Raw genomic sequence first — 11611 nt, forward strand, 5'->3', positions numbered from 1 at the left:
AGAGCAAGCGCAATAGCGGTCTAACTAACCTAAGCACTTCGCAAAGCACCTACGCTAATCACCGAGTGAATCTTTTAAGCACTTGGGTGTTTGAGCACACGGAGATGTGTATAACCTTCTTTGGTATGTTGTTTGGGCTCCCACACCTTTAAATGGCTGATTGGGTGAAGTATATATAGGCCCCAATTCGAATATAGCTGTTGGAAAGCAGTTCTGTAGCTTTCTGCGGTGCACCGGACTGTCCGATGGTGCATCAGACATGCCACACGTACTAGCCGTTAAAGGTAGTCATTGGAGCTTCCGAAGATGGCACACCGGACAGTCCACACAGAACATGATTTCTTGTCGTATTTTGGCCATAACTTTTAGCTCCAAACTCTGATTTCGCTGACCTTGTACTTTTTGGAAAGATTATGAAATCCTCTATTCCATAGAGTTTAAATCATATCATTTTGAGTAAATTTGGCACACCAGACAGCCCGGTGAAACAGCTCCTATGCCGCTGCAGTTTTTTCAGCACCTCCAACTTTGTATTGTGGGCATAACTTTTATCTCCGAACTCCGATTTTGATGATCTTGGACTTTTTGGAAAGTTCATAAGACTATCTACATATCAGAGTTTAAGCCATGTCAATTTGAGTAGATTTGAAATCGTGAAACACTCCAATTCAGTCAGCTCTTCCTCTCAACTTTGTCAACCTCACTTCTGTTTTGTGGCTTTGCATCCTACTTCTACTTCTTGATGTGTTGGACTCTTAGCATGTATAAAGTGTCTTCAATATGACTTTGTAATGTCTTCTATGGGTCGTATAATATCTTCTTTGAGGTGTTGATTCCTTAGTGCCCCAGTCCAAATCACTTTGCACCTTATGAACTACAAATACAAACACTAGCAAACACATTAGTCCATAGTTTATGTTGATCATCAAACACCAAAATCATTTAGTTAAATGGGTCGTGTCCCTTTTCCTTACATGCCTGTCCGGTGCACACCAGACAATGTACAGTGAGCCTAGCCAGATAGCTGTTGCGCTTTGCAGGTGTCCATTGCCTCAACTGTTAGACTGTCCGGTGCACACCGGACAGTCCGGTGGTCCCTGCCGATGTTTTCCCGAAGATGAAGAGTTCAGTTCGCCTTTGCTATAAATGCCATTGGACAGTCTGGTGCACACCGGATAGTCTGATGCATCCTTTTGGTGCTGGACTGCTTCTCTGGCTAAGTTTAAGGCACCCACCGGACAGTCCGATGCACTTCTAGCTGCAAGCAAAAATTCCCTCTTTTCTTCCAAGTTTCCTCAAATATTTTTGGCTATACTTAAGGGTGTTCCTAAGACATAGACAAACATATGTGCTATCAATCCAACTAGCCTAAGTCCCATCTCTTGGTCCTTTTGCTTTCTCCAACTCATAACTCTGATTTTGCTCAAATTAGCTCTAAGAGAGTGATTCTTTGAAATTGAGATATCCAACCTCTCTTGATGTATCAAATAGATTCCTCGAGGTGTACGCAACTTATCCAAAGTATGAAATAAGGTAATCTTTATAATTTCCAAGTTTTACCCCTCTAAGGTTGGTTTTGAGTTGTTTCTAACTTAGAACTGAGTTGAGTGGACTTATGCACCTATGAATCAAATACTAGACAAACCAATTAGTCCATAAGGTTCTGATGGTCATCAAGCATCAAAATCAATTAGAGAAAATGGTTGCAGCCATTTCCCTTTCAGTTGGATTGTTAGTTATATCCGTTGAGCTATCAGATCTAGCCATTGAGACAGGTCGGACCATCCGATTCTGACCCACAAACCACCGGCAAGTGCATAGAGACTGTAGGAAAAGCATAACATCTATATGGGAGGTTGAGGGCTATAAATATCCCCAATTAGCTAATTCAAGGCATCTAAGCATTCCATTCATTCTCTTTCAATACAAGAGCTAAAGAATTCACTCCAACATCCATAGCAACAACTCTGAACCATTCAAAGCTTCCCAAGTGCCACATTCAATATATTTGAGCTAGAAAAGAGATAGTGCCTTGTGAAGAAATTTGTGTTTAGTTTGTTGCTTCGTTATTGTGCTCTTGAGTTTCTTTCTCACTCACACTCTCATTCTCATTCTTGTAAAAGCTAGCGGGAGATTCTGAGTTTGTGTGGAGATCCTCACAGAGACTTCGGTCTCTTGATTTGAGAAAGGATACTAAAGCTCGATCTAAATGATCGCTTGAGAGAGGGAAAGGGTTGAAAGAGACCTATCCTCAATGGAGACATATGTTTCCTTTGGGAACTAAACTCTAGTAAATAAATCATTGTGTCTCTTATATTGTGTTTTGCTTGCAATTTATTTCTCCCTTCCCTCTACTAAGTTCTCTTGCACTTGTTTGATTCTAAATCATTTGTGTTGCTCTTAAGTAAATTCTGCAATTATAAGAGCAAAACTTGCAAGAAGAACAACTCTCCCTCACTTTGATTAATTTATTTCTCGTTCTAACACCTAACCAGGATTTGAGATTTTGTATTAAGTGATAAATTTTAGGTTTCACCTATTCACCCACATTAGGCAAATTTCATAAACAATATGATCAAGTACACACTTTCCTTCCTTAGCAAACTCCTGCTGCCAAGATGCCTCTGTAGGTTGGGTTCAAATGCTCATACACTTGCTCTTCTCCTGGCAGCAATACAAACAAACAAGAAAACAATAAATAAAAATAACATTATACCACACAAAGAAAACGACTGCGTAAAACAAATCTACTTGTCGAGAAGAATCTGTAGGTTCGAGAACCACTAAAATCGGAGTTAAAATACGAAAGTTATGAAATAAACAAGTTTTAGGAGTATTTTTATAATTTAAAATAGATTCCAGGGACTTATTTGTGAATTACAAGGGCTTCTACATAATTTCTAGTATAAATAGAGGGGCCTAGTTGCAAAATATAGGGGCTAGGACTGCAGGTTGGATTACTAGAAAGTCCAGGGTCTATTTTGCTAAAAATAGGACCTTTTTGTAATGTTCTTTAATCGGCCATGAACTGCAGATTGATTACACAATTACCTAGGGTCTCTTTAGGAAAATGTACTTAGACGACTCATGTGGGTTAACCAGAACCATACGATCACTGATATACGACTATGATCTAATCAGCCAAAAGGGTACACCCATTCTAATCATGTGCGCCCATCTAGTATCCAATGGCATGCGTTGCTTCTCTTTTTTCTCAACAATTACCCCATAGCGTGGCATCGCCGACACGCAGCGTCCCGACGATCCAGCGAACGAAACTGAACGTGGCTTGATGATTTACATAGATGAGAACAAGGCGAACTCGACAGAGGCTACCTTACCGAAGACTACGGCGATGATAACGCTGTCCATGACGTGAAACGGTTCCACGACGGAGGGAGAACTCTGGTGAGAGATTCTACGTGCTCCGATGAACTATCTCAATCAACTAATCCACATGACAGTCCTATGGGGTCGGGCGAGTTCTCGTAATCTCCCTACAACGGTTTGAAGGCGACATACGCTTGATTTGTTCTCGAAGGTGATCTCTCCCTTTCATGATGTGCATAACTCAGTGGAGGGGGAAACACAGGGGTCAGCTTATATACCCCCCAGGAGGAAAGAGTCCGAGGCGTGAGCTCGATAGAAAATCCATGCATAGATGAGACTCGAGGTCTATGTCCGAGATGAACATGAGATAAAAGACAAAACTGGAATGTGGGTCCCATGTGTCGGTGGCACCAAACGAGAATACACGCGTGTCAGATGTCCTGACTTCGTAGGTCCACCGAGCAACGACACATGCACGTGCCTAGTGGATGAGACTTGGCCACACAGGAGAAGAGAAGGATGGGCCATAGGTGGTGATGGGCCGAATTCGAGTAGGAAGACGATGGAGGAAAATGGTCCTGTGGCAGCTACAAGTTTCTCTCTCTCTTTTATTTTCAGTTTTCTATTTCAAATTTCAAATTGAATTCAAACAATGTTTAAATTTCAAACTATACTAAATGCAACAATAAAAAATCTAGCATGCCATGCAAAATAAAATAGTTTTATTTAGCATTTGTTTAAAGAAATTAATTTCAAATGCATAATTCACACAAGAAAATAAAATTCAAACTCTTCTCTCTTTTAAAGAAAATAAAACTACCTAGACTCCTTAATAGACTTTTGGGGTGTTACACGAGCCCACTTGCTCTTGCAACACTCCACATAGAGCACTTTATGGAAATGAGTTGCAGTAGCACATCTACTGTAGGGTTTAGCCCATTGAATACACAATAATTTCTATGTTTCCATAGCTCTAAGCAACAAAAATAATGGTAGAATTCATTTCTTTTCTTTTAGCCTTAGGAATCTCCTTGATCGTCATGCTCCACCAGGAAGAGAAACAACCGGTTGTGGGCTGCGGTGCTAAAGATAATAAACCCAGATGTTGAAAAATATGAGCCCAGACTTGTTTAGCGAAGACACAAGAAAGAAGCAGATGTTGGATGGTTTCCTCTTCTTGATCACGAAAAGGGCATGATGTAGGATAGGGAAGTCCCCTTTTTTGCAGGTCTATCAATTGTCCAACATCTATTCTTGATCACCAACCACATAAAGAACTTGCATTGGGGTAGAGCCTAGCTTTCCAGATCTTTTTATGGGGCAAATCTTATAGATCCCTAGAAAAAGGCATTATACGTTGATTGGCTTAAGTATGGACTAGACCCATCAGCCATCAAGCAGCTATGCTTATCAGCAATCTGGGGTTGAAGCACAAAATCATCTAGAATATCCCATAGAAGGTACTTTAGGATCACCTTGACAATGAGTGCCCCTCCCAATATCACAAACCCACTTCCTGTCCAAAAGGCCTTGGGGAGCTGTTCTTTTCTTACTAATTCTTCCGGGAATGGTTTTTGAAGGATTGGGAGCAAGTTCCTGAATCGACGCTCCTCCCAACTATCTATCCCTCCAAAACAAAATATTCTCTACCAACATGATGAATTGCAACTGCCATATGGAAGAAGGCAGTGTATCCAGTGCTCAAAGGGTGACAGTGCTCACGTACACAATTTAAATCTAGGATATTCATCTTGCGTCTAACAGCAACAACAATTTTATGAAGAATCCCTTCCACCTCTCCTACGGTGGGAAGGAGTTTTCATAAAAATGGTGTTGTTAGATTCAAGATGAACGTCTCGAATTTAAAATATACACAGGAGCATTATAGTCCTTCCAACACAAGATACATTCCCATGGAGGAAAGGTCTCTCCTTTCGTGAGACTTAAATTGGCAGCCTTGCCCATGGTCGAGAAGCACCAATTTTATCTACCACCAAACTGAATAGGTTTTGTGACTTTACCACTGGATTTTTAAATAAAGTTTTTAATGAGTCATGTGCATATGATAATCGACTAAAGGGGCACTATAAAATATATGGACTCTATACTGTTGAGTTTGTGATCCAAATTCTGAAGAAGGCGGCCAAGTTGGCGAGCGAAGCGGAGGCCCGTCGCCGGGAGGCTTGGGCCGGGAAAGCTCGTTTACAGGATACTGTTGCTTTGTCTACCATAGAAGCTGAGTATATGGAACTTGCAGAAGTTACTAAGGAAGCCTTATGGTTGAAAGGTATATATTCAGAGCTATATGGAATTAAGTCTTGCATTACCATCTATTGTGATAGCCAGAGTGCCATTCATCTCACCAAAGATCAGATGATTACTGAGAAATCCAAATATATTGATATTCGTTATCACTTCATTCGTGATATCATTGAAAAAGGGTTGGTGAAGGTATACAAGATCAGTACTGATAATAATCCAGCTGATATGATGACGAAGCATGTTTCTGTTGCTAAGTTTGAGCTATGCTCAAACTTAGTTGGTATTATAAATTAGCCCTTAGTGGCTGTTGGCGCCGGCAAGATGATGATGCATTTGTTTAAGGTGGAGGTTGCTATTATGATGCTATAAGGAATTTGTCTCAAGGTGGAGTTTGTTGAGTTTGTGATCCAAATTCTGAAGAAGGCGGCCAAGTTGGCGAGCGAAGCGGAGGCCCGTCGCCGGGAGGCCGTTTTAGGGTTTCACCTCTATAAATATCTTTGTAAGCCGCAGGAGATATCTATCTCAATTGTAAATCTCCTGCGATCTGTAACCACCCGAAAATAGTGAGAAGATGCCGGCCGGCACCCGTGGTTTTTTTCCCTTCACTTTAGAGGGGTTTTCCACGTTAAATCCGTGTCTTCTCTGTGATTGATCCTATTTATGTCGCATTCATTTATAACATATACTAGAAAAAAAAGAATCCTAATATGTAAGAAAGAAGAAATAGAAATCCTAAACCGTTTATACAGACTTAAAAAGATAGAGGAATCCTAATCTGTTTATACATAGGCTTCTGCCAAAATCGTAGGCCTTAACAAAACTATATATGTACGTGAGAACTCTATATTCTAATACATGCATAAGAGCTATATATTCTATTGATCAATATTTATAGCAATAAAAAATAATCCCTCTATTTCTTAGGCTATCTTCTCCTATCTTATCTCTTATTTCAAACTTTACTTTGTTTTACACAGCCATATACAAGATCTGCTAGACATAACCTTCTATCTATATATTGTAATTCATCATCTACTACTACTATATTAAAATTATTTAATCATGAAAGATAGAAAGGGAAATATTTTAAAGGCTGACGACGTGTTTTACAACGTCGTGATCTCAGCACACCGAGCTTAATTTCGTGTGACAGCACCTTGCGACTTGCGAGCACATGATTCACTGTACAGAACTATTTACAAGCAGTACAGAGTACATCCATGATTGAACAGAGTCGATTCTCAATTTTTCTCATTGCTAAACTCCACACATGCACTATACCCTCAGCGACTGTCCATCGTATGATTACCGAGCCAGCGTTGAAGGTCTTGCTTTAGAGTTTAGGGTGTATATCAGTGACTGAACCCTTGACAGTTCATGAATAAAACCTCACAATTCGTATGATCTCCGCTCTATGCTTGGAGAAAAGAAAAGTTCGAAAATGCACCAGCATTGGGATCTTCAAATGCACTTCACATGGACCACTTCCTGTCACACCTAACTCAACCTGAAGATGCAGAGTGAGAATTAGTTGACAATTGGCTGAATACCCAAAAAAAAAAAAGTTATAAGAAGCTCATGCAAATTCAAAAATGAACATAGATTTCCATCTCTGATAAGAAGTATTGAATAGCCAATGATGCATTGTGGGTGGCGCCATAATGAGACCAACTACTTTGATGTTACTATGTTACTGTCAGTCTCTAAGGCGTCCTGATCACATTTGATTGGCCTACCTAACAAAATCGCAACAAGACAGTTTCTTGGTTGGCATCTATTACCTTACCTTGATCTGTATTGAATCGAGTCTCTTCTCCTCCCTTCCTGGGAAACAGCTATGCTCCTTGCAGATGAATCATTTGGCTCTGCTAAGGGATTGGTGACCGAACCGCCATGAACACCAAACTTGTGCCTGTCCCACTTGTAAGAACTTTTCCTCTCCTCGGAGTAGTCTGGTGCATCGGATACAGAGTACCTGGAAGTGTATCTGCCTCCGTCGTGTCTTCTCCAGAACTTTGGGCTCAGAATGCAGCAAGCGATTGTGTCAGGTTCGCTGTTTGGAGTCCTTCCGGAGGAAGCAGCCAAATCACGGGATATCTCGTCCAACACCATCTCCAGCCCGTTCACCCTCGTCTCCAAGGAACGTATCCCGTTCTGGGAGCTCCCCATGAATTTCTGATGAGAAAAAAGTAATTAAAGGGTCAGGTGCGTTTTCTGTTTACAAGGAGTAACTGGGTATGATTCAATGCTATGCATGGTTTAGAAAATCTTACATGTAACATGGATAGTTGTTTAGATATAAAATGTAAAATACAAAACTCAATGTTGTAAAAAGATACTACCTCAGTTCCAAAATATAATTTATTTTAGACTACACACATTCATTAATCAATCTATGAATGTAGTTTATATGTATGTCTATATTTATTGTCATTCAACCGAATGTGGACAGAAAAAGAGGTCTCGAAAGAATTATATTTTGGAACGGAGGGAGTAGTATATTGCCTATATGACATGTGATCAGAACATTGGCTGGTGTTTTTTTACAGATGCAAGGAAACACTATCGATGTTCCTGACAACCACAGTATGTGTGACACATGAAGATATGCTTAAAAGTTGGTAATTGAAAATCGCCCTATTGTTATAGGGTGATTGGTTTGAGGAATGAGTTGATTTATCATCTTCTTACTCTCATTTTTTTGTTTGGTCTATAGAATGTAATGAGTTAATCCATCACCACCTCATTCCTTATAGTTAGTTAGTACTAATATTAGGAATAGGGTCATCCTACCAAATTTGAGGAATGAACCCATGATACACCACCTCATTTTAGATAAAGTGATTACTCAAACCAAACACCATGTTAATGAATGCTGTGATGCAGTCAAGGTTTCCCCCACACCATGCCACTGATCAGGCCTGAATGCAAACTGATTTGAGCACTGCTTGGAGGACACATTGAATGAATGCATAATTCATACCAAACGGTCAGTGCTGCTCACTGCGACCAAATAATAAGCTCCTATTAAATATGCTGGTACAAGAACAGGATGAGACCTCCGACCTGCACAAATCTGTCCACATTGTACCAAAAAAGAAAAGGAAAAAGGACTCCAGTAGGTGCTGGTAGGTCCTGGTTCTTTTACTGTTTTACATAGGGAATGAGTGAGCTTGCACCAAAGTTTGCTTCGTGTAAAATTTTACCAAGCAACAAGGTTTTATCTTTTATTCGTTATATTTAGCTTCTATGTCACCGTGTAGGGCATCTCATCTGCTCATGTACAGAGGATATTCTAAAGCAAACAGAGGGAAAATAGAATTAAAAAATAAAAAATTGGAGTATACAATTCATTATGAGGAATAAAGAATTTCAACAAATTATTGGTGTATGATACTTTGTAACAAGGGAATAACTACCTGGAGAAGATTAAGCAAACTGGCATGCTGATTCTCAATCTGAACAAGCTGCAACCTGATCTTCCACAGAGCCTCATCCTTGTGAGCTGACTGAAGTTCGTCAGGTGCATCCTCAGTCTCAGCCGTCTCTTCAAAGTCACCATCCCCACTGTATGGAAAAACTCTGGATCCTGACTTGGGACCAGCCAGCTTCTTGTAACCCTTCTCACCAGTTTTCTGAAACAGCACCCTCCGCGCTTCAAGCCTCTCTCTAACGCTGCCCTCATTCAGGAGCTTTTCCTCGGTCACCATTTTGGCTGGCGTCGCATCTGAAGCGACGGTAACATCAACCCTGCCTTCAAATTTCTTGGCTTGGTTTGTGCTGCGGCGTGAAGGAGGCAAAATTTTCTTGCCTATGATGGAAGGAGTGCTGCCTTTTCTGTTGGTGACATTATGCGATGCGTCCGGTGGGGGCTGCCTGTTAGTCGGCCATGAGTTCCTCCTTGTAATTGAAGGGGTGGAGGTGGAGCCCAAGGAATCAGCGGTATCTGTCCAATTATGCAATCAAACAATCTTAGAAAGAACATCCATGGTCTGATGAATAACTCTCATGCAGACAACTAAATCCAACAAATATAACACCATGCATATGTTAAAGAAAAAGGTTATAAAAATGCAAAATGTTTTCTTCAGTGTGTTTTACCAAGTAAGGACTATTTCTGTCTTTTTTATCAAGTAGTAGATATTTTAAGTGTACTTATGGTATATGCAGTCCAACTCCAAACCAAGCATAGACCTTAAATAGAGACACATCACCTGTGAGAGAAGATGTAGACTGGGACGATGGTGGCACGTCGAAGGAGCAGACCTCCTCATCCAAGTCTGGGATCTCCCTCCATGCTTCGATCATCCGGTTCATGGACTCGCGCACTATTTTCACCTGCATTGTGCCAAGAAGTGTCAGAAATGCCAAGACGCCGCAGATCTCTACGAGGATGCCATGGTATGCGCCCGACCTTATCGAATCTCTTGGCTTCGAATACGGTAATGCAAGAAGATTTGTGTGAAACGAGATCGCCTCCGTGCTGGAGGGCCAACAAAGCGAGCGCTTCGGCAGCAGCCTTCCTCGCCGCCCAATCGTCGCCAGTGAGCGCGTCGCGTAGGCAAGGCACGGCGGTGGAGGCGGCTCCCCCGCCAGAGGCGGCTGAGGCAGTGCCGATGAGGGAGATGAGCGCTGGCTTGGCCCTGAATGCGGTGCTGCGGAGGAGCCTGTAGAGTCGCGGGAGGAGCCCCCGGAGGTAGGCGACGAGGTCGTCGGTGGGCTCCGAGGCCTCGACCGCAGCCGCCGCGGCGAGCGCGGCGGCCAGCTGCGCGCACTGGTCCTGCTCGTGCAGCAGCGCGTCCGCGAGCGGGGCCAGCGCCGCGGGCGGCGACGCCGCGGCGCCCGCCGCGGCGCGGGCCGCGTCGACGAGCGCGGCGCGCACGGAGGAGTCCGGGTCCCTGACGCGGCGCAGCGCGGCGGCCAGGAGCCTGGGCACGAGCGGCGCGACGGCGGCCCGCGGGTGCTCGCCGGCCACGAGCGCGAGCAGGCGGAGCGAGTGCCGCCGCAGCGGCGTCCTGTCGGTTGGCCGCGCGTCGGAGACCGCGGCCACGAACACCGGCAGCTCGTCGGCGTCCAACTCGCGCGCGATCGCGTCCAGCTCGGCCGCGGCCATCGCCTCCGTGTCCCGGTCCGAGAGCCGCAGCAGGCAGCGGCTCACACGCTGCTTCATGGGCTCCCTCGGCGCGGGGCCCATGGTGCCGCCTGGTGTAGCTTCACTGCTCCGGCAGGCGGCAGAGGACGCGTCGACGGCGGAGTCCGAGCCGTCGTGGGCTCCGTGCAGGTAGGTGGGTTTGTGTAGAATGGTGGCTCGGAGTTTGGGAGTCCGGAGAGGCAGGCGGTGAAGGGGGGACAATGGCGTGGCGGGTGCTAAATAGCTCGAGGAAGGAAGGGGATGGCTGGCGGGGCGGGACTGGCGGATCCAGGATTGATCTAAGAGGGGGCTATTAAGCTAAGGCTAATTTTTTTTTAAACCAAACAAAAAAATATAATTGATGTTTAATATGACACAAGAAGCAAGATATAATTTAAACATTTAAGAAATATGTATCAAAAAATGTATGACTAAATTTGTTCATCTTATTCCTATAAACATGGAACTACTACCAAATAAATAATCAAATCAAAACTTCAAACTAAAGCAAACAATATCACACGTTTCACCTTAGACAGGGGTGTGGTCGCTGCTTGGCTGCTTGTGCAGATCCGCGCGCAGGACAACGAGCGGCTGGGCGGGGCGGCGGCTGGACGACGGCTTGACAACTTGGACGCAGCGGCGGGGCGGCAAGTAGGGCGACTGGGCGAGCGACTGGGCTGGGTGAGCGCCGAGCGGCGAGCAGGCAGCACCACAGCGGCTGCGCGAGCGCCGGGCAGGCAGCATCGCAGTGGCTGGGCGAGCGACGGCGGGAGCCATGGACAGGCAGCGGCTGCTGGCTGGGCGAGTAGGGCGAGACACTGGGCTAGGCCTTTTTCCTATCACTGTATTTGCTTTGCTGGGCCGCGACCGGGGCTGCAGCCCGGG

General features: G+C 44.0%; 1 protein-coding gene and 1 long non-coding RNA gene across 2 annotated transcripts; one reads left to right on the forward strand and one right to left on the reverse strand.

The window, feature by feature from the left end:
* Positions 1–7374: 7374 nt before the first annotated feature.
* Positions 7375–10786, reverse strand: LOC103639663 (TORTIFOLIA1-like protein 3). Its single transcript, XM_020544217.1, has 4 exons — positions 10007–10786; positions 9807–9930; positions 9012–9538; positions 7375–7767 (listed from the first exon to the last, which is right to left on the reverse strand). Exons 1-4 carry the CDS (start codon positions 10784–10786, stop codon positions 7375–7377), a joined length of 1824 nt encoding a protein of 607 aa, XP_020399806.1.
* LOC109942312 (uncharacterized) lies at positions 7710–8829 on the forward strand. Its single transcript, XR_002265032.3, has 2 exons — positions 7710–7797; positions 8142–8829. It is a non-coding gene; the product is annotated as an uncharacterized lncRNA (long non-coding RNA).
* Positions 10787–11611: the final 825 nt, after the last annotated feature.

The sequence above is a fragment of the Zea mays genome, chromosome 9 (genome assembly GCF_902167145.1).
Source record: "Zea mays cultivar B73 chromosome 9, Zm-B73-REFERENCE-NAM-5.0, whole genome shotgun sequence".
Classification (NCBI taxonomy): domain Eukaryota; kingdom Viridiplantae; phylum Streptophyta; class Magnoliopsida; order Poales; family Poaceae; genus Zea; species Zea mays.